General features: G+C 41.1%; 2 protein-coding genes and 1 long non-coding RNA gene across 3 annotated transcripts in view; 1 reads left to right on the top strand and 2 right to left on the bottom strand.

The window, feature by feature from the left end:
* Positions 1 to 1,097: 1,097 nt before the first annotated feature.
* Positions 1,098 to 3,123, bottom strand: LOC106929256 (uncharacterized). The gene is made up of 2 exons (XR_015762759.1): positions 2,960 to 3,123; positions 1,098 to 1,352 (listed from the first exon to the last, which is right to left on the bottom strand). It is a non-coding gene; the product is annotated as an uncharacterized LOC106929256 (long non-coding RNA).
* Positions 3,124 to 4,376: 1,253 nt separating this feature from the next.
* LOC106929195 (uncharacterized) lies at positions 4,377 to 7,057 on the bottom strand. Its single transcript, XM_015005959.2, has 2 exons — positions 6,950 to 7,057; positions 4,377 to 6,316 (listed from the first exon to the last, which is right to left on the bottom strand). The coding sequence occupies exon 2, from the start codon at positions 6,291 to 6,293 to the stop codon at positions 4,821 to 4,823; it is 1,473 nt and encodes a 490-aa protein (XP_014861445.2). The 5' UTR covers positions 6,294 to 6,316; positions 6,950 to 7,057; the 3' UTR covers positions 4,377 to 4,820.
* Positions 7,058 to 12,679: 5,622 nt separating this feature from the next.
* The window catches only part of LOC106928916 (disintegrin and metalloproteinase domain-containing protein 10), a 35,567-nt gene continuing 24,643 nt past the window's right edge, over positions 12,680 to 23,603 (top strand). Inside the window, exons 1-4 of the mRNA XM_015005544.2 lie at positions 12,680 to 12,985; positions 19,349 to 19,490; positions 20,241 to 20,359; positions 20,809 to 20,961. Of these exons, the coding sequence (XP_014861030.2) occupies positions 12,925 to 12,985; positions 19,349 to 19,490; positions 20,241 to 20,359; positions 20,809 to 20,961 (475 nt within the window). The 5' untranslated portion in view covers positions 12,680 to 12,924. The remainder of the gene's footprint in view (positions 12,986 to 19,348; positions 19,491 to 20,240; positions 20,360 to 20,808; positions 20,962 to 23,603) is intronic.

Here is a 23,603-nt window from a genome sequence, read left to right as displayed (position 1 = left end):
AATTTCATCTAGGTACTAATACAAGATTCAGTCTTCCATGCAAACAAAGAACATACATCTATTTATTTGTTTCATGTGCAACTTTTCAACTTTTATGTAGTTTTTTTTTTAGTTTTTTTTTTTTTTTAGATTTTGGGCATAACCAAATTTCTCCAATTGTTTGCTGCACTAGAATGACTTGCACTGCAAGATTTCACTTTTGGCATGGCACACCCATTCCCCCTGCGTCTCTGCTTGGAAATAATTTTGATCTCTACTTGTGGGGGTGTCTCTAATACTTTACTGCTTGGATACAAAGTGTAGTAACTGTGTGTGAGCAGCTCCCTCTTCTGGATTACCAGGATATTACACTAATTTTACAGCAGTTCTTTTCATTGTACAGAATAAACATTTGTCTTTCAAAATTGTTACTGTGCTTTCAAATTGCCCACATTCTTATGTTCGAACTACAAACTCCAATGCACATAATATAAAAAATGTGGTGTGCGTGTGTTCAGCCACCGTAACACAATATTTGATGCAACCATGTTTTACAGTACAGCTGCAAGTTGTTTGACAGTTGATTCAACCAGTTTCACAATATCTAGAGACTGAAATATTTCCTCATTCTTCTTTGCTAAATAGCTCATATGTAGTTTTGTAAACATTGCTTTTATAATGTTTCAAATTCTCAACAGGATTTAGTTGTCAAGGCTATGTAGTTTTAATATTTCAAAGCCTGGATCTGCTTGATTATCAGTAGGATATTTTCTAGCCCAATGGTAAAATGTTTAAAATGGTGCTATAGAAGTTTGTACTTCAAAGTGGGTCAAGTGTCTTGCCAAAGGACACAAAACCAGAGGCAGACAGAGCACACACAGACATGACATTGTGGGGGGTCTGTCAGTGATCCCTGTCATGCCGGAGCAGAAGAGGACAGTGGCTGATTTTCAGACCTCTGTGGAGGTCGATAAGATCAGTGGATAAGATCAGTTTCTCATGCAAGTATCATCCAATCACAGATCTTTGAATTGCCCTGGTATAGATCTTTAAATAATCTGACCAGATCATTTTTATAATACTCTGATGCCTATTAAAGCCATGAAAGTAAAAACATAGCACATATACATTTTATTTTATTGAACAAAAAACATCTACAGCCAGCAGGCTTGTCATCTTATAATAGTTTACATGACCTGAGAACACATCTGTAGCACGGCTGTATTTTCAACAATGAAGAAAATTCAGCTCTTCATCTTCCTCGCTTATAGCTGGCATGAGGGGCTTTGGACACTCCAGCTCAAAACTCCGGCTGTGTTCTTCAGGAGCATCTTCTTTCATCACCAACATCTGTTGAACATCTGCAGGAACCACTGAAAATCATTAAGTTCATCATAAACCACTGTAACTTTATATTCATATCAACATTACCTGCGCTGTATTAGCAGCTATAAAACCAAAATGTTTGACTTCAGCCTGAACTTTGATGTTGGTTCCTAGGCAGGTGCCCCTTACAAGTTATAACATTTATGCAGAATGGAAGAATCACAAACTGTCACAAACAATGCAAAAGAAAGCAGATCAACATTCAGCCACACTCTTGTCTTAAAAAACGCATTGCTGTGGGAGATTTAAAGGTTTCTTCATCTGATTCTCCCTTATAGTAGACTACTTGTATGAAGCAATAATCATGTAACTCACAGTTACAAGAACCACAAAGGGGAAAATAGCAAGTTAATAATTCATACATTCGATGTAAATAACTCTTTAAAAACTAAAACAAAAACTGCCACTATTCAGTCATTTTTTAAGTAACACATTGCTCAAAAAACATAATTTTACAATTATTTATTGTATTAATCCTATAAATAGCACCAGGAACCAGCAATGGAGACAGCACTGTTCCTACTGATGACGATGATGATCCAAAGTCTCTGATCCGCAAATGCTTGCTGAAAGAATTCTAGGGTGTCGGGGCTCTTCTGTGTATGAGCAGCTCCACCACATCTAACAAAACACTAGAAAAACAATCTAATCTACTATTTTGTTCAAACTCCTCCTTAAAGTTGCAGTAAGTAACTTTTACAGATTTTCTTTTTTTTTTTTTTACATATCTGTTGAAGCTGTGACAACATCATGACAGTATGGTAAGTCCATAAATCAAACGCACCAATCCGCTCAGCAACCACCATCTTTTAGAAGAAGATGCACGTGCCAAGTGCTATCGTTTAAAACCAGTACTTATAATCTGCAGTTATAAGTTAATAAACAGTTGTTTTCGAGGTGTGCTGTGTTGTTTTTAATTAAGCAAAAATAACACGAAACACAACTAGATACTGTCCGTTTGCTTTTAATTGGGACATCTTGTAAGACGCAGACAGACGTTAAACATGGAGGTTAACGGTTTGAAGGCTGTTGACGAAAGTTTCAAGCAGCGGGGCGCGAGGACAGAAAGAAAAGGACGACCGTTGGAGCGGGAGAGGCTCCAGCACACAGCACAGACATCTCAGAAACGATTCGGAATGAGAGAGAGAGAGAGAGAGAGAGAAGCAATTTATAAACTGATTGAGTCGCATTTTAAATTCGCTATTGCTAGCAAATCTATCCTGACTAAAAGTACAGCCGTTCTGAATGACTTTATTGCAGCAGAAGGCAGCGCAACACCAGGAGGTAGCACAGATAGACAGTAAATTTCTATCTTAACCACTTTCACCCCTGGTTAACACTCTTTCCAGTCCTAAAACTAACAGCATTTTACATTCAGTTTGAGGCAACACAAGCTTTCTCCTGTTAACCCGGAACCAGAGCAGCACAAAAGTTGAATGTTTAGCTGTTGTGTTGGGACTCAGTCACTCTTCCGTCAGTTAGCAAGCTAAGCTACAAACATAAAAAATAGTTTCACAACTTTATGTTAAGAAGCTCAATCAAGTATCCACAGAAAGCTGTTTCTAACCTGTTACTGAGATAAAAACGTACAAACCTAATCTGTACAGAAGAACTTTGGGGTTGAAATCTGCCTCCATTGCTTTGCCCCGTTAGTTCATTTCTAACCGTTGATAGAACTGGTAGTTCTTCTTCTACTGTTTAGTTTTGGCGGTTATCAAGATGACTGAAGGTGTGCATTACCGCCACCTACTGTATGGAGTGTTGTTCATGCTGGTTTAATTTCTGAGTAAATGATGATTTGTAATGTTTACTCCGTAACTTCTTTTTCAGTGTATCTATTATACTAACTTTTTCTTTATTTTCAAACTCTCTCCTGATATATCTTATATCTTCTTTATATTTAAGACATTCTAATATAACATGTTTTATTGTTTCATCCTTTACATAGTGATCACATTTCCCCATATTATGCTTTTGTAGTTTGAAAAGTATATAGTTAAATCTGGCTTGTCTTAATTTTTTATTAATCTTTGTTTTTTCTTCCAGTTCTCATTTCTATAATGTATGATTCATCAATTTATTTTCCAATAATGTGATATCTTCTATTGTTTATGGGTGGTATGACCGATTTCCAATGGACTGTTGACCTGTCCAGTGGTGTAACCCGCCTCTCACCTGCTAACCACTGGAGATGAGCACCAGCACCCCACCTGACCCTTCTTTGGATTAGGGTATAAGATAATGACTGGATGGATGGAGGGTATGACTGATGTTGGTGTTGTTGGGCGAGAAATTTTTCTAAGCGAGAAATTTTTACTTTTTATGTTTAATTTTTTTTCTTAGTATTACTAAATATTAACCCATTTTACTATGTATATTACATTTTAAGACTATGAACTCCTTTTTTCAATATGTGTACTGCAGTGCAATAAAATGCTATTAAAGTGAAGTATTGATTTCCGCTTCCACATAAAAATGTTCCCCATTATTTATTTTTTTCAAAGTTCTTTAAGAGAAAATGAGTTGTTAATGCTACTAGACTCCACGATATCACAAGAGGCACAAGCAAAGAGAACCTAATCAGCTGGAACTGCAGTGTCTTTAAAAAAGTTTTCAAGAGAGATTGCAAAGCATTAGAACTGCAAAGGATTTATTCTAAAAGGTTTGATGAAGGTTCAATGGCAAAGATCACCCCACCATTAATAAATACTGCTGAGGATGATAAAGTGAGAGAAAATAATGGCAATGACAAGGATTTAAAGCTTCAAGAGGCTTGAATCTCTTTTACTTTCCCATTTAAGATTTTCTATCTGACCGGTTTCAGTGCATCATCACCATTTAACTTTCTACTTGCTGATCCTTTTTGCCAGAAGTAGCAGAACAGCTGCAAGTTGCTTGATAGTTGATTCAACCAGTTTCATAATATCTAGAGATTGAAATACTTCCTCATTCGTCTTTGATAAAGAGCTTTTTATAATACTCTGATACATATTAAAGACATGAAAGTAAAATACAGTACACAGACGTTTTACTTTATTGAACAAAAAACATCTCCAGCAAGCAGGCAGGCTTGTCATCTTGTAAAAGTTTGACCTGAGAACACATCTGTAGCACAGTTGTATTTTCAACAATGAAGAAAATTCAGCATAATGAATAAATCTGGCAAAGAAAAGAATTTGACCTAAACAACCAAATTTTAAAAATTTACTGAGCAAGTAAACATACTTCAGCAATACAAATAAAGTATCCTATAACTATAGGTCCTCCAGGGTCAGTGTCCTGCGATTAAGGACAGAGTCATTGAATGTAAATGAAAACCTAAGCAGAAGAGAAATGAACAAATAAGTAAAAAATATCTCAACCACTCTAAAACAGAGGAGTTTTGATTCAGTTTCCACTCAGTGTCTTTTTTTTCTGAACAATTTCAAACAAACATCACAGATGAAAGATTTCTCTCATGTGTGGATTCTCATGTGTGAGGTCAAATTACTTTTTTGACTAAACATTTTCGAACAAACATCGCAGCTGAAGGGTTTCTCCCCAGTGTGGACTCTCGCGTGTGAGAGTAAATTGTGTTTGTGACTGAACACTTTTGAACAAACATCGCAGCTGAAAGGTTTCTCTCCAGTGTGGATTCTCATGTGTGAGGCCAAATTATTTTTCTTACTAAACATTTTTGAACAAAAATCGCAGCTGAAGAGTTTCTCTCCAGTGTGGATTCTCTTGTGTAAGGCCAAATTATTTTTCTGACTAAACATTTGCGAACAAACATCGCAGCTGAAAGGTTTCTCTCCAGTGTGGATTGTCATATGTGAGGTCAAATAATGTTTGTGACTAAACATTTTTGAACAAACTTCACAGTTGAAAGGTTTCTCTCCAGTGTGAATTCTCATATGTGAGGTCAAATTATATTTTTGACTAAACATTTTCGAACAAACATCGCAGCTGAAAGGTTTCTCTCCAGTGTGAATTCTCAGATGTGAGGTCAGAGTATTTTTCCTACTAAAAATTTTCGAACAAACATCGCAGCTGAAAGATTTCTCTGCTGTGTGGATTTTTATATGTGAGATCAAATTATTTTTCTTACTAAAAATTTTCGAACAAACATCGCAGCTGAAAGGCTTCTCTCCATTGTGGATTCTCATGTGCAAGGTCAAATGATGTTTGTGACTAAACATTTTGGAACAAACATCGCAGCTGAAAGGTTTCTCTCCATTGTGGATTCTCATGTGTGAGGTCAAATTATTTTTCTTACTAAACATTTTTGAACAAACATCGCAGCTGAAAGGTTTCTCTCCAGTGTGGATTCTCATATGAGAGGCTAAATTTCTTTTGTAGCCCAATGTGTGTCCACATAACTTACAACAGAACTGTTTTGGTTCTGAGTTGGTTTGTTTGTGTCCTTTTGGTTTTAGATTTCTATCACATGCTTTACCACTGTGACCAGACCTAAACGTCATTTCTACCTGACCTTTCCTCATTGAGTCTCTGTTTCTATTTGCTGTAAAACATTTGGCTTTATCCACTGAGACTGAAGAACCTCTACTTGAATGGCTCCCTTTCCAGTCATCTCTCCTGTCTTTAGCTTTTGGCCTAGAATCTGGCAAGTGTTTCAGTTCTTCATAGCCTTGATGGTTTACATCATCATCATCATCATCATCATCATCATCATCATCATCATGATCACCCTGGTGGTCCTCATGGACTCCAGTCTCTGAAGAGTTGGAGTAATCTCCATGACCTTGATTTCTAGCAGCTCCACAGAGGTCTTCTGGAAATTCTCCATCTTTCATTTGGTGTTGATGAAGGTCTGAGAACAGAAGACACTCTTCATCTTCCTTGCTTATAGCTGGCATGAGGGGCTTTGGACCCTCCAGCTCAAAACTCCAGCTGTGTTCTTCAGGAGCATCTTCTTTCATCACCAACATCTGTTGAACATCTGCAGGAACCACTGAAAATCATTAAGTTCAACATAAACCACTGTAACTTTATATTCATATCAACATTACCTGTGCTGTATTAGCAGCTCTATAATATATAAGTAAAGCTGCTCCCTTAAAGTAGACTATATGTATGAAGTAATAATCATGCAATTCACAGTTACAAGAACCACAAAGGGGAAAATAGCAAGTTAATAATTCATACATCCGAGGTAAATAACTTGTGTAACTTAACTTTTGTCAAGTATAAAACAGGCTTTTAATGCCTAAAAATCATCAAATGTTACAAGCCATGCAAGTCATATAAATGGAACAGAGTGACATTCACCGTCCAGCGCTTCACTTAGCTCATGTTAGGGATGACACTAGGTAAAGCAAAGATGGTAGCTACAGCTTAGCTTTTATTCGTCTCCTCATTCTGTTTCCTCCCTAAAGGCTAGTGTAATCAGTTTCAGTTTGTTTATGTCTGACTGGCGCCAGCCTTATGTGATTATAGTTACGTAAGCAGCAGCAGTGTACGCGTAAGCAGATAAAAGCTATAAAGGAAAGAGACAGAATCCACAACATTCTCCCTAATGGAGGAGTCTATCCAGTATCCTCAGAAAGCTGTTCCTAGAGCGTTACTGAGATAAAAACATACAAACCTCATCTGTATAGAAGAACTTTGGGGTTGAAATCAGCCTCCAGTCGTTTTTCCCGCTGGTTCATTTCTAACAGTTGATAGAAGGACTCGTCTTCGTTGCCATCTTCTTCTTCTCTTTTTTTTATTGTGGTTGGCAAACAACTTTTTGGTGAACTACCGCCACCTTCCAGGTTGGCGCATGGATCAGATGTTTTTACTATTACAATCTTCGGTAACACTTTATTTGAAGGGGTGTGCATAAGACTGACATGACACTGTCATAAACATGACATGACATCTGTCATGAAGTGTCATTCGGTAAATAATGACACTTTTAATGCAAAGTTGCTCTAAAAGTTGCATTAAAAGTCCATTAAAAGTGCCAACTTTGCATGATTTGGTACATTATGATAACTGAATGCAACGTTAGCATTTGTAATGGACTTTCAATGCAACTTTTAGAACAACTTTGCATTAAAGTGTCATTATTTACCGAATGACACTTCATGACAACTGTCATAAGCATTCATAAAGACTTCTTTATGTTCATGACAGGTGTTATGTCATGTTTATCACAGTGTCATGTCAGTCTTATGCGCACCCCTTCAAATAAAGTGTTACCCAATCTTCTCAAAAGTTGTAAAATGTTGTATGATGAAGTAAAGATAAACGTTTTGTGGTTGTAACATCAGTAGAGGTTTACGGAAGAGGATTAAGGCCACTGGGGGAAAAAAAAGAAATTCTGACTTTAATCTCAAAATTTTGAGGAAAAAAAGTCAGAATTCTGAGATCAAAGTCAGAATTCTCAGATTAAAGTCAGAATTCTGACTGTTTTCTCAGAATTCTGAGAAATGAAGTGAAATGTCTTGCCAAAGGACACATCAGAGGCAAGCAGAGCACACACAGACGTGACATTGTGGGGGGGTCTGTCGGTGATCCCTCCAGAGGTGGGGACTCGAGTCACATGACTTGGACTCGAGTCATTAAAATCACGACTTGAGACTTGACTTGAAAAAATGCTCAAAGACTCGGACTTGACTTTGACTTGCACACCATTGACTTGGGACTTGACTTGACTTGAAGCTGTCTACTTGAAAAGACTTGATATTTTACCTAAAGTCTTAAAATTCAAAACACATTATTTATAAAGTGGCCCCATTAATTCATTTCACTCATTCCGTATTAACAGCACTAGGACTTGTGAATCAAAAAATGTTGTATTTGATGAAGTAAAGACAAAAACGTTTTATAATTGTAACATCACCAGAGGTTTAATTGAATGGAAGTTTTTGGGTGTGGTAGATTTGATCATGATTAAATAATAACTTGCATCGAAAATGTACAACAAATTTTTCTGTGTATGAGAAACTAAAACTTAAAATTAAACTTAAACTGAATTTCATTTAAACTTAAAATTAATTTCACTCATTTTACATATGAGTCTGGCTAATGGATTTAAAAAATTGCTTTTAAAAAGTAATCATTGTTGACCTAAGCAACTAAAACTTTAGAAAAAAATGCACAACCTGGATCAAGTGTTTTGTTGCTGTTGCTTTATTTGCGTCTTCTCCCTCTAGGGGGCAGCATTGCATCATAATCTAGTTCCAAACCTGCTGTGCTCCAGAACAAAAATAACGTGTTTTGTATGTTGGAAAATCATGCTATGAAAATACTTCACCTTTAAATTTCCCAAAACTAAAGATTTAACATAAATTAAAGTGTTCTTTTAAAGACTTACCAGTTTTGGAAGGTCAGCTGTTGTAACTTTGAAATACCTTAGCATGTAATATTATCTGACAATTATGTGAAATATCACACTATGACTGTCACGCTTCCAAGCAAAGAAATCAGCTGATGTGCAGACAGAGACGGATGGCAGATCTGTGTCAAAGCCTCGGCTATAATGTGCTCATTATGCATGTGCCACAGGGTGGATATTGTGCTGTTCTCACATACAAAAGAAGGGAAAGGCTTGACCCTGTGTAAAGTAGGTCAGGTCTGTGAAGGGGCTAACACTTGGCTGTGTTAGCAGAACGATTTGATTTGATTTGATAATTCCCATAACCTGTGAACTCCCAGAGAAGCAGAAAGAAACTAGCTTAGGTCGCACTAATTATCCCATGATCTTTGTGTGGCTCCAAATACCAGACATTTGGAAAGTTAGATTGGATGACATGAGTGGTGCTGGCTTGAATTAGCCTCAAAAGAAACCAAAAAAAAAAAAAACACAGAAAAATATCGGCAAGTAGATGTGAAAACCTCAAGAGAATTTTACCACCCACAGAATGAGAGGAGGATACAACAGCATGTTTTTTTTTTTGTTTTTTTTAGCAGAAAATATATACATGGACTGGTTCCCAGAGATGACAGGATCAGTTACAGAGATGTTTTTCTTTGCTGGTAAATATGTATTTGCCAAAAAGTAACATGAGACGACGCCAAGGCATGTATGAAAAAATGTCCAGTGATAAATCCCACATGAAAATGCTTCAGATGTATCAAGGATTTAATTTTGTAACTTGTATAAAAATCTACAACGTGTGCAAAGAGTGAAGTATTTTTTTCAGCCTGAGACAAAATCACAACTCCTAAAACAAACCTTGAGCTTCAGTCACCCTTCTGTCCCGAAATACAGATATTAACGTTAAAGTTTTAATGATATTTTGCAAGTGTTCCTTGTAGATAACTGAAAACAAACTTGTAATTGTTCATCAGTGGAGCAAGAAAAAAAAAAAACATGAATGATGAGAAGCATTTCCTTTTTCCAAAAGGTCACATGAAACCACTTAATGCTAAAATATAGAATCATATTTTTACATCATTGTGATTGTGTGGGGGGTTGCAGCTGGGTAAATGTGTGGCTGTGGGTGTGTTTGAGTGTGCGATGACATGGCCTGGATCCGGGTGATTCCTTCTTGGCCAATCAGATTGAAGCAGGAGGGCTTTTTTTTTTTTTTTGGGTGGGGGTTGTCAGTAAATGATTAAAGGGTGGGGGAGGTTGAACTCTAAACCACGCTGTAAAACACTGACCCTATAAAGTGAGAGGTGTCTTATGATGTATGTAGGAGTTCTCAGCTGCCAACATCTTGTCTCAAGTTTTAAATCTGTTATGAGGTTGATATGTCTGGGTTGGACTCCAGCCTTTGTTGATACAGTACGAAAATAGTAGCTTTGTAGATGTGGATGTTGCATAACTTTATTTGTGATCCAAAACATGCCAAGACTATTCAACCGGCTAACAAAAATTTCAATTGTGTGAAAATGGAAAACAAGATTTCATCATAACTTAACATTAGGCTGTATTATGAACAGAGCAACAATTTTGTTCCAAAGATTTACAGCTTTTTTTTTTTTTTAAACAAACTTTGACCTTGATCTTTGAAACTTTTCTGGTTAATTTTAGTTGCGCTTCACAAATTTTCTGTCTGGGCCGACTTGTGATCTTTAAGGTAAACAGTGTAATGAAATTTTCTAGCGAGTTTATAAATACTCTAGCTTTTCTAATCTGGTACATATTCCTCGTTTGATCAGGTAATTATTAATTGCAAGTAAATCTCTGAGGGAATAAAAAATCCTGCAAATTGTTTGGTGGAAGAGAATCTGTCTGCTGCTTGAGCCCCAGATTGCTTCAATAACAAAATATTGTATTCAACAAGAGTTAATAGTTGCTTTGTTTTGATATGACTCCCTGCTCAGGGCGCCATTCTTTAGGGGATGACATGAGCACTTAGAAAAAATTTAATGTCAAGTCACATCAAGAGCTTTTTAGGGCTTATAGCTGCAAAGGTGTGTCTATATCCTTCGATCATCTCAATTTCAAAACGTGAAACTATAAACTTAGACTGAAATCCTAACTTGTCTGTTTATTTATGGTCTAATTTGGCAAGAAACATCAATAACCCTTCATCAAAACCCTGCTTTGTTCAGTTCTCAAGAAAACATGTAATATCCAAGGAAGTTTTATTGCACATTGTGTGATAAATGTCATCATCAGACGTTCTTAGTCTTTGAAGATCTCATCTTTTTTTTTTCTTTTTGTTTTGACACAGGAGGTGTGTTTTTGAAGACCGTCCAGCTCAGCTGCCTGTGGTGTTGATGATTTTACATTGCAAGCCGCTGCAATTTAGTGCCTTTCAGTGAAGAATTCATTTCATGTGGGGAAACTAAGTCTGACACATTTCCACCCTCACATAAACACAACAGAAAGGAGCCCATGTCACACAAAGCATCGTTTTAGAAACATCAAAAATACTTAGCATGATCTGTGAGACAAACTTCTGCAACACTGAGACAGTAAAGCAACGGTCTCCTGCTATAAATGTTGAGATATAATGCTGATCTTACACCTATGCGTGACAACACATGTCCCAGAGCAGAACAAACATACATTTTATTTTTTTGAACGCAATATCCAATGCTCTTCCCGTTGCTGTAAAACATCTGTTGTGTTTTCTGGCAGAATGAAAAACGGTTTCATTTATTCGAGGTCAAAAACCTTTGTCTTACTTTTTCCTTGACTTCCTTCTTCTGTCAACTGATGTCAAAGTTCCTCCTTTTAGGATATTGTTACATTTTTATCCAAAACCATCACGCTCAGTTTAAAATAAGGCAACACCTTTCACATAGTGTCAATAACCCAAAATAGCACTTCCTCATTACATTTACAAGCACTTTTTGTAAAATTCCTCAGTTATTAATCAGACAAGTGGGAGGCATTTTTGCGTAAGACAGTTTATAGGGGAAAAATAACTCACAATATTTAGCTTTTGACATTTCTAATGTAACCACCACTTTCTTTATTGGATTAAAAATCAAGGCATGTTTGTACTTGCTATGAAGTCATAGATGTGTCCCAGTGACGTTTCTCGTGACAACAGAAGTCAGTCAGTTGTGAGATGTTTAAGGAAAACAAACATCTGAAGGGTAGGGCCTGATATTTTCGAATATAAAGTTTCTGAATGGCGGTGGTGATGACTGGACAATATCTTCTGGACAAGTAAAAATATAAAACTTTGAATCCAACATTTATATTTTACCTCTTTCTCTAGTGTGTATTTGCTGGCACTTGAATGATGAAACAAGGCTTTAAAGTCAACAAGACTTCTGATGAAGCATATGTAATTTGAGCATCAACTCAGTCTGCCGGAGTTTGTTTGAACACAACAGAAACAAAATTTTCTATGTTCTCCGCACACAACCCCACTAATAAATGTACATAGATGGTTTTTCAAATGTAGAAATAATCTGATAACTTCTTCTAATCTCATGCTACGTTAGGCACTCTGTCTGCATTGATAAAAATTATCTCACCTCAGCATGCTGTTTGCTTAAAAGCGGTTCACTCCGCAGGAAAGTGACAAACCTTTGTAATAATTGAAAAAAATAAATATTTGACCACTTGGGGGCACTCATAGACTGACCGTAGTGCATCGAACCACATAATCAGGTGATCACAGAAATAAGACAAACACAACATGGGGACATAAAAATTTTCTTTTTGTAAATTTTATAGATCTGTGTGTGTGTGTGTGCGTGTGCGTGTGTGTTCGGACTATTCGGAACAAGGACGCATAAAGCAAAATTTACTGGATAGGTAATCTGACTCTCATAAAAACATTTTGAGATTTGCCAGCATAAAAGGAAAGATAAAATTCAATGACAATAGTTTCGTCTAATCTCCTTCTACTATCTTCTGTTTCTTTGAAGGCGTTCCTCCAAATTAATTTAAAAAAAACATTCCCATGACTGTGTAACATGCAGAGAAACAAGTCTGAGTATGCCCATCCACAGCATAATTGTTCATTGCATCAAGCTTGGTTGCGGCTTGAAGCTCCTATCCAGACACATTCCAGCGAAGTAAGACCGCAGGTACGAGAGTGTTGAACAGAGAAGACAGGAGTAAAGGGATGAGAAAGAAAGGCAGGGACCAACTGGAGAGGAAGAGGGAAAAAATGATGCAAAAAAGAAAGAAGATAAAAGCACTTTATTAAGGAGAACATGGCGGTCCAACACTACTGGCTGATGCTGCTGTTGGTCAGCTGCCATGAATGGATTGCAGGTAGGGAATGTAGAGATTCGTGTGTTTGTCTGATTGAGGGTTTCACCTCACACTTTATCTTGAATAAGTGAAGTTGTTACTTGCGTCCATCTGCCTCTGTTTGTGTCCATTGTGAAATTATTGTTTTTGCGGCAACTCTTGCTGACTGGCCTCTTCTGGCCCTAGACTTGTCGCAACGCGTCCTTGCAAGAATGCAGGAAAAAAAAAAAAAAAAAAAAAAAAACACACACACACACACACATGCAATTCAATCTGGAAAGACTCAGACGAAGAAAAAGGAACAATTAAAAGATTTAATGACAGCAATGAATAATAGTTCTTTGGCGCTCGGGCCCCGGCAGCTGATCTGAGCCGAGATTTGATGTGAACTCGATGAACATCCCGATAACCGATTAGGGATGCTCTCCCCCGGGGCCCGACACTGGTGGTGGAGGTCTGGAAAGAGTGCCATCCTGGAGCCAAAGGATGAGGGTGGAGAAGGGGAGGTGGTGGGTTGAACGCAGCTGGGAAGCGGCCGATGACTTGGGTGTGGATCCTTTTATGCTGAACTTGATTGATGATTGGACACGTCAGGTGAGGTCCAGCGCTGAGGTCGGAGATGAGCATGACGCCAATGGACGAACGGAGGGGATGGAGTCTTCCAGTTTGAATTTTCGCTATTAGCTCCATTTCAATCTGGAAAGACTCAGACGAAGAAAAAGGAACAATTAAAAGATTTAATGACAGCAATGAATAATAGTTCTTTGGCGCTCGGGCCCCGGCAGCTGATCTGAGCCGAGATTTGATGTGAACTCGATGAACATCCCGATAACCGATTAGGGATGCTCTCCCCCCAAAAAGGGGCTGAGGCCGGGGCCGAGGCCCGAAGAAAAGGGGGACCTAAAACTTGTGAGCTGCCTTGAGGGTGCGGAGAGAAACATCACAGTACTGGTAGTCGCCAAACGAGTGCAGAAGTCTAGAAGGTGTTAAGGAAGAAAATATCTAAATTGGATAACTTTGGAAAAAGTTTGGCTCCCTCTTCCTCTGGATCCCAGGTCCTCTCGGCAGGCCATGTGTAGCCACAAGGAAAACAATGCGTGTTGACGTCACAGAATTACAGAGTTTAATCCAATATAAGACAATGCACAGAAACTACCGAACAACGGAGACATACATTCATTTACCTGACATAAATGGAAAGAAGAAGAAAAGCAAAGACATCTTTGGAGAGTTGCCAGAGCAAATCTAATGTGTTACTTCTGTGTAGAAAGTTTTATCTCCTTTAATTTATTCAAATAAGGCGTATCTTGCTCATCCAATCCAGGAGCTATCTCTGGCCCCTTATCTGAAGCCTAAAACCCCTGCAGTTTACGGCCTTTCACAAATGGGCGCGAAAAGCCGGGACCTCCCCTGTACTGCTCTCCACACAGACAAAAGGCAGTTCAAACGATCCTAGCAAACCATCCGCTGCAGCCACAGGCAAAACAAAGGTCAACAGGCCAGAATAAGTCACTGATTTAAAACCACAATTTAGGCCATTTGAGTCAAGACATGCTCAGTTTTAAAATTAGCTTATTTTAAATTTATTCTCTTAACAAAGGTGAGAAGCTGGTAGGAGGAATCAAATTTGATTGCTAGAGGGGTTTTCATGATATCATGAAGCCCATTCAAAGAATGAAGGCATTCTAAGAGAAAGGCTGAAAAATACCAGGCAAGAAAGTGAAGGATAGTTGAAGGCGCGGAGCCAGGCAGGAGATGGGATCAGTTTCGGGGGACACGATCATCGGAGACAGGCTGGAGGATAGGTGCCTGCTATATGGGAGCCCTGCTGAAAATATGAGCGAAGAACAACTGAGACATGGGCCAACAATGAGAGGAAGGCTAGGACATGGGCCAGCCGTAGGGCAGGCCATGCTGGGACATGCCGAAAAACTCGGACGTAGAAATGAATGATTGAAGATTTAAAGACAAAATTAATAACGGTTCTTAGGAAATGAATGACAGTTCTTTGGCGCTCGAGCCCCGGCGGAATATTTGAACTGTGATCTCGGGTGAACGCCCCCGACTCTGATTAGGGATGCTCTCCCCCCCAAAAGGGGCTGAGGCCGGGGCCGAGGCCCTAAGGTGAGAGGAGGGAAAGGGCAACTAATCCACCTGTACATACTGCTGTAAACACCGTCTTATCTGAGCTCTTCATAAGAAACATGCAAAGGTAATAGAGCGAAATAACACAGACATGAAGCAACATGGTTACATTTCTCTAAAGCAGCAACTTTGAACCTGAACGGTCAGCTGAAGCAGATCTCTGACACCAGAGCTGGGCTACTGTTAAGCTATGAGGCTTGTTGAGCTTCGTCAGGCTTCGGAAGCTAAAGCCCGAACCGTAACCTCCCCCGTTAATCTCTGACACTAACGACTTGAAAATAGAATAAATACATGTCCGTTAGAATGTTTAGATACTTAATTAGCACATTTTTACAAGAACAATGGCAGAGAATATTGCCTACTAGCATAAGCTAAAGTTAATGTTAGCCACAAGTTTAAGTAAAACTCACTGTCGTGTCAGTGAATGTATAACTAGGCGTGCATCTTAAACATTTCTCCAGCTGACTTGTTGGGGCTTCGGATCGATGTACAACCTTGGCCAAGCACTGCAAGCACCCAGTGCAAATGATAATTGTAATGGATCGGAAACAATCGAGCCGCTCCGCCCGGAACGCGGAAACTGAGGTGCAAAGAGTCCATAGTGGGACTCTGAACCTGTGAGTTGATTTGGGGGACAGGAGGAGGAGAATGCTGAGAGGAAAGAAAAGGCACAGCATACAAGTGGTCAGCCAATAGGGATGTTGATCACGAGAAAAGGTGAGGCACTGATGGAAGGAACAGATATGAGGTGACAGATGCCACGAGGAACTTGGTGGAAGAAGGCCAGCAGTGATAAACCATAACATGATGCCAGGCTGGAGACAGAGTCAGCGGAGGAATACTCTGCGAGAGTGAGACCAGGCAGGAGGAAGCAGGACAGCTTGGTGGTTAATGTGATGGCGGGGCCAGGCAGGTGAGCATGAACAGCTTGGGGGCTACTGGGATGGAGCGGAGCCGGGCAGGTGAATGGGGGCCAGCCATGGGGATACGGGGCGGCGCGGAGCCGGGCTGGAGGGTACGGGTCAGCTTGTGGGGATGCAGAATAGCCTGAAGAAAGGCTGAACGACAGGTGCGGGCTGGAGAGGCGCCTCGCTGGACAGACAGAGGGAACAGCTGGGACATGGGCCAGCTGAGGCGGCGCGGAGCCGGCCTGGGGGGTACGGGACAGCAGAATAGCCTGGAGAAAGGCTGAACGACAGGTGCGGGCTGGAGAGGCGCCTCGCTGGATAGACAGAGGGAACAGCTGGGACATGGGCCAGCTGAGGCGGGGCGGGGCCGGGCTGGGGGGTACGGGACAGCAGAATAGCCTGGAGAAAGGCTGAATGACAGGTGCAGGCTGGAGAGGCGCCTCGCTGGATAGACAGAGGGAACAGCTGGGACATGGGCCAGCTGAGGCGGCGCGGAGCCAGCCTGGGGGGCACGGGACAGCAGAATAGCCTGGAGAAAGGCTGAATGACAGGTGCGGGCTGGAGAGGCGCCTCGCTGGATAGACAGAGGGAACAGCTGGGACATGGGCCAGCTGAGGCGGGGCGGGGCCGGGCTGGGGGGTACGGGACAGCAGAATAGCCTGGAGAAAGGCTGAATGACAGGTGCGGGCTGGAGAGGCGCCTCGCTGGATAGACAGAGGGAACAGCTGGGACATGGGCCAGCTGAGGCGGCGCGGAGCCGGCCTGGGGGGTATGGGGCAGCAGAATAGCCTGGAGAAAGGCTGAATGACAGGTGCGGGCTGGAGAGGCGCCTCGCTGGACAGACAGAAGGAACAGCTGGGACATGGGCCAGCTGAGGCGGCGCGGAGCCAGCCTGGGGGTACGGGTCAGCTTGAGGGAGTGACTGAGAAGGCACAGAGCTAGTCAGGAGGGTGAAGGCCAGCTGGGTGTTACAGACTGGAAAGAAACCTTAAATTAAGGGTGTAGAGGACAGAGGGGAAAGATATGCGAAATATTGACAGGATAACATTCACTTGCATGAGTTTGACCAACCACCACCAGAGAATTGCGCAGTGCTCGTCTGGCACTGGATGTTAGCGTAAGGCCAAGAGAGTACCTCGAGACTGGTGAACGTAGTCGAACATAGACTTTTTTTTTTTTTTTTTTTTTTTCTCCCCTCAAGGTTGCATGCATGCAGGGCTTGGAACTACGATGAAACAGGTTAGACAGTGAAACGAGTTAGAAAATGCTGAGGACTTGAGCTGCTGAAATGGATGATGCAAGCGAGAATTCATGGCTTGTTTAATTGATAAGGTCTGGAACGATTGTACCGAGATTGTCATGGAGGGATTTAAGTCAATTTCACGATCTGTGGCCAGCAACTGAACAGCGTGTGATGCCTCACAACTGAGGCAAAACTCCTAATTACTGGATGATTAATACGTACTCGTGCAGAGACAATTGGCAATATGACTTGAATTATGACACAGTCAAAGACAGCATAGTCTTCGGTTGACAAGTTGGCTGATAATGGAGCTGAAATAAAAAATGCGGTAGCCGACACACCCGAGACAATGGGCTGCATGGCTCTCAGTAGCTGAGTGCGCATACGAGTGCTGATATATGAATGAGTAATCCCTCTAGGCTGCCCCGACTCCAGACGAGTTCAACATGAGGGCATTGGCTTATGGGGGCAGAAGGTACACTGCAGTAAAACTACCCATACGAGGACATTTCCAAAGCGTTCAATAACGAGGGTCCTACACTCTTTAGAACATATCAGCGGGCTACAGGCCACTAGTCGACGAGCTGAAGGTGCTACATTGTATAAACTTTCATTATTATTTAACGTTGCCTGCCTCCAACGCTTGCTCGACTCAGTCGGTTAATTGAGGAAACTGTGCAAAGCTCTGCGAATTGCTGGTTGCTGCCATAATTCGAACACACACGGAGCTGAGACAGCAGCAGCAGGTCTCTTTAGCTGTCGCACGGGAGTAAACCCGGTGAAGAATCTTAGAGCTCGAATGGCGTTTTAAAGCGCCTCCCCAAACACGACAAATCGATTCTTCAACATGCAGTTAAAAGCTCTCGAGAATATTGGGCGCAGCCTGAGTGGCCTACGAGTTCGGGAGAGAATAGGCTAATTGAAATGCAGTTCGTAATAATGCGAATGAGACATGAGAATGCTACGTCTTACCCCGACAGCCCGAGATGGGCGTAGAGAGGGAAATCCGGAAAGGTGCTGACCATGGCGGCATGCGGAAGAGAGAGAAGCTGTTGACGTGGCTGACCCATCGCGTGGCAACGGTGTGAAGACGATGCGAGAGCGGCGGTGGAGAAATGGAGGGAGAATGGATGGTGAGCTGGGAGAAAAAGGTGACGTGGATCGGTGCAGCGAGACCTTGGCGGGCGAAGGAAGACGGCCTTGCTGCTTCCGTCGGATCCTCTCTTCGTTTCTGTCGTCTTTTACGTGGCATATTTTAACAGGCTGTCTCCTCCACGTAGAGCTCCGCAGTTAGCTAGCTGGACTCACTGACTGTGCGGGAAGCAATTGCGTCGTGCGTCATGGCAAAAGTTAAAAGGTAACGAGGTGACGGGGCTTATTATGACGTTTTTCGAAGGTGGGACGAGGAGTACGGGAAACCCCAGATAGGTGAGAGATAGGCGGGTGAGCCTGCTTGAAATAATCGAGGCTGAGGTCGGGAGAAACATCTCTTGCAACAGAGGAGCGTCTGAGGGGAAAAGAAAAGGCCAACGCAGGATGAGAGGTAGAAGGACAGAGAATCACGAAGCTGTGGAGAAGATGAGACGTGCTGGCTGAGGAGCTGTGGCGAGCAGATGAACGGATTGAACGCAGCTGGGAAGCGGCCGATGACTTGGGTGTGGATCCTTTTATGCTGAACTTGATTGATGATTGGACACGTCAGGTGAGGTCCAGCGCTGAGGTCGGAGATGAGCATGACGCCAATGGACGAACGGAGGGGATGGAGTCTTCCAGTTTGAATTTTCGCTATTAGCTCCATAACCTGTCAACAGCGCAGACGGTGCTTAACCAGCTTAGCTAGGATCCATGGCGTGTGCACACTTACTTAACGATTTGTTGTAAGAATACCTCCAATAAGCCACCACCATAACAACACGGAGAGGAGCGTGCTAACTATTTTGAAGGGGGGGCTTTTTCCCCTCGCTGACTAAAAACAAATCTGTCTGGGAGATTAGTTTCAAGACTGACATAAATATTATTTTCCAAAAAGTTTCCAGCTTGATGATACATGTAAATTCAGATTTCTTTTCTTCCTATTTTTCCCTCCAGGTGTTGGGATCAGTCCTTTTATAAAGCATTATGAAGTCTTATCGTATGACAGAGGAGATCTCCACAGGAAGCACTTAAGAGCCAGGAGAGCCACGCAGCCTCAGGGATATACACTGGATTTGGATTTTACCGCTTTCAATCGGTAAATCTCCATTTAATTTTACTTTATTTTTTTATTTGTTATTTCATCTGGGCTGCACGGTGGTGCAGTCGGTATCACTTTTGCCTTGCAGAAAGGAGGTCCTTCTGCATGGAGTTTCCATCAGCTCCCCATCCATGGTCTTCTCTCCAGATACTCCCACAATCCAAAAACGTTACTGTTGGGTTAATGTGTCTCTCCATTCAGTACGACTGCGTGTGGACGGTGGTGTGTCCTGTGTGTCTCAACCAGGAGGCCGTATGGATGGAGGCAGAGGGAGAACTTTAGTTTTCAATGGCATTGAGGCACATCCTATACACCAGAACACAGAGAGACTTAACAATTGAAGATCAAGACAAAACCACTTTCAGTGATTAAGATTAGTCACTGAAAACTGAATCTGACAATGAAACCCATTGATATAAACAAAGTTCAAAGCTTTGTTGCAACACATTCCAGATGTGAGTTCCATAAAGGAAACTTTCCCGCTCTGTCTGAAGTTTTGGGATTTTGTACGATGAGCCAAGATTTTGAATGACTAAAATGGCAACTAACATCCAGGAAAGCATCTCTTTAGGATCTTGCTCTGAAAAAGAAGACAAAGTAAACAGTCTACATTTTTTTTTTCATCAACAGATGCAATTATTATTATTATTTTCCCTTTTTTCCCAACTGCTCACCGATTTGCATCCTTGACGTTGCTACAAGGCTTTGACCACATCTGCGAACCTTTCTTGTTTTTGTTGTTATCAGAGCGTTCCGCCTGCTTTTGAAGCAGGATTCTGCCGGGTTTTCCGAAGAATTCACGCTGGTCGATGAAAAAGGCCCGACATCAGTCGATCTGTCCCACTTATACTCAGGAACAATTGAAGGTTAGTCGGATATGAAGCCTGCAAAATGCTTACCTGACCCTAAATGCAGGACAGTTCACATGAAGGACTCAATTCTTTTTCTAATGGATGTAATTTTCAGCAGCTGCTGCACAAATGTGAAGTGGAAATGAAGAAAGTAACAGGAGAAATATTTGAATCACAAATGTTCTTGGTCCTGTGATCAGACCAGAGAGAGACATTAAAGTCAGTGGCGTTTTTGGACTTTAATAATGCAGTCCTCCTCCACTGAACTCATTTTATTGCTTTGATGAAAGATCTGGTTGCAGAAGTTAACAGTTACTTACTAACATAAAGTACGCAATACATACAAAGTCCTATCTCAACTATTTGCTTTGTGAAATTAAACTCATGAAATCAGCCTCCATGTCTGCTACCTCTCACCATTTCTCTGATGCTGCCTTGTTATCGCCCGTTACTCTGTCTTACAGGCGAGTATGGGTCATCCTGCCACGGCTCTGTATTACAGGGACAGTTTGAGGGAACCATCCACACAGAGAGTGGCACTTACCACATAGAGCCTCTGCACAGATATGACAGCCTGACAGATCACCACTCCATCATCTACCATGAAGAGGATTTAGGTAAGGCTGATTTTATTCAAGCATAAATCGTTTAAAGATGCTTCAGGCTCCAAATGGCTCTGCAGCGTCGATCACTCAGCATCCAGGACTGATCAATGTGTATCTGGAGGGAGAATGTGTCCAAATGACGCCCAAGCTGCTGTCCAGACGCTCTGCAGATGATGGGAAAGTGTGCAAAGAGAAACTCTTTGCTACATTAAACGTAATTTATGATCTGCTGCATTCTTCACTGTCTCATTGGGAAAAAAATAAGCAGACCAAAGCACATTTTCCCCACGCTATGCGAGATCTTTTAATGTTTTGACCTTTTGTGAGATCTTCATCTTGTTTTCTCAGAATCTTATTTGACACAATGTGTAAAATGGTGAATATTGGTTTAGCTCTTGGTTTAGTGCTTGCATCCTCTAGCTCCAGTTCAACTCGCACTACTAGAGGTCAGTGAACTGGGAAGTATGAGGAGCTACAGAGTGTCAACAGTGCCTGTGGAGGGCTCTGAATGGGTTTTGAGGTTCTTTCCAGCTTGGATGCCAGCCAAAGAAAAGATAAACTGTAAATGTTGGGATTATTGAATGAGGTGGAGGCTATGAGATTTCAGAAGCAGTTATAAAGAGGAAGAAGGAACAATAAGTATAATGTGAGTTGATAAAAGCAACATGAGAAGAAGGACACAAGTAGCGCTTCTTCAGGGTTTCACAGCCTTAGAGACAGTTTCCACAACAAACTGAAATTAAATCCAACTTTCAGTTGTTCTCGTGATTTATCCGTATGAAAACAATTAGGAATCATCAAAATGTAAAAAGTGCATGTCTGCTTGAACGTGCGTGCGATTCTTTTGGCTGCATGATTGCGTTAGCATAACCTGAGCTCTATGAAAGCATTTTACTGGAAACGCAGTGCGGACCGTGCCAGAACTCCCCCTTCCCCCCAAACTCCCACGGTTGTTCCTCAATCTACTCTGCATCTGCCTTCCTCTCTACCCGTACCACAACGGCTTCACGCCAGGTGTAGTAAAACCCAGCTTTGGTTCATCGGCGGCATCCCCTTCCCTCAGACCCAGGCCGGCATATCTGCAGGAAACTGGGAAAGATTGACCATGTGATACTACAGCAGACAATCAGGGCCTCCACAGAGAACGCTTGATTAGGACTTCAGGTGGTGACATAATGTGTGCTTTTTTTCCTTCCTGCGGTTGTCGTCTGGAGCCCTCGGTTTTGATTGAGGAACTTTTGTTCTCCAGAGGGAGGCTGGATGTCATGCAGTTCATTAAACGGCTGCAGCAAAAGTATCCTGATACCTGGACAGATTGTTTTAGTGTGTATTCATAATCGACATTTAAAAAAAGCTAGTAACCACGAGGGTACAGTTAGAGGAACCACATACGTAATTTAAGCAGGAAGATGTGTTTTTTTTTTTAAGTTATTATCCAAAAAAACAAATAGAGATTAAGCAGGCCGTTAACTGAAACCTGTTCTTCCTACATTTGGTGGCAAAATTCCTAAAGTCCAGCAACGTTTACTGGGTTCATACAGATCGCCTTTGCTGATTTAAAAACATATTTTTATTGCTCTTTCTCTGACTCTCTTTTAGATATTTTAGACATTTATTATGACCACAAAGAGTCCTGTTGATCATCTCGGTAAAGAATCCTCTGATATAATGTCTTGGGATTAATTGTGTTGAAAATAGTGAATCTAGAATAAATGAGAGTAGAAGTCAAAGATACAAAGTCTCTGATTAATCAAATATCATCAATGTTTTGTCACAACATGAAGGAGACGACAGTATTGCAGTTTGACCACAGACATTAACGAGTTTCCAAATTCTTCAACTTTATTTTGAATCTGTGCCTACACAGTTGAAACTTTAACACAATGTGTGATTGAACAGGGAAATGAGCCCCAAATAAATAGCTTTTAAGCTTCTGGTTCCAACCTTAACTATTTGAAAAAATATGCAGAACAGCTTTAAAAATTAGCTGCATGCCATAAATTTAACTTGTTAAAATAAGTTATGTAGTTTTAAATGAGATAAAAGATCAAATATGCGAGAAGATTGTGCCCCGTTTGGCAATGAGAGGATTAAAGCAAATCCACATTTATGCAGCAATTTTGTAAGGGAAATAATTCATTTCATAGTCAATTAATCTAAAAAGTGGCTTAAATAATTCATTAAAACACAAAATTAAAGGGGACATGGTGTACAGGTTTGTGAATAGAGCTGTAGTCGTTAAGCTGCTGCTTTTGCATTTCAAAATAAAACCGATTTTTTTAATAGCTTGTAAATAAACAAATAAAGCAAATGCCTTTATCCAACTCATCACTAACCTGTCAGTTCTCTATTTTAACAGCTGTGCCAAGACTTTTCACCTTCCTATTCCTCAACGCCATTTGCTATTCACTGCTTGAGAAATGGTTCAGACGTCGCTGCCCTCTCTGTGTTGTAAGAACAAGGATCTTATCAGCGTTTCTGGAGTTTTTTCCGACACTCTGCCAGACATTGGCAAGACAGGGAAATCACACTCTGAGAGTTGAAGGATATGCAGGCCTGCTGTTGAACAAACTGGAAGGCAGCTTTAGGAAATCTCCACACTACGACTCAGCCAACATCTATAAAATTTGCTAATTTAATTTTTTAACCATCAT

This window comes from Poecilia mexicana, unplaced genomic scaffold (assembly GCF_051168715.1).
Source record: "Poecilia mexicana isolate PSO_F unplaced genomic scaffold, ASM5116871v1 scaffold_4, whole genome shotgun sequence".
NCBI classification, from domain to species: Eukaryota; Metazoa; Chordata; class Actinopteri; order Cyprinodontiformes; family Poeciliidae; genus Poecilia; species Poecilia mexicana.
The sequence above is the reverse complement of the archived record's forward strand: the minus strand, read 5'-3'. Positions and strand labels throughout refer to the sequence as shown.

What these genes read in the sequence shown, in the direction of transcription:
- LOC106929195 (XM_015005959.2), bottom strand. Translation starts at nt 6,293, where the DNA reads ATGTTGGTGATGAAAGAAGATGCTCCTGAAGAACACAGCTGGAGTTTT.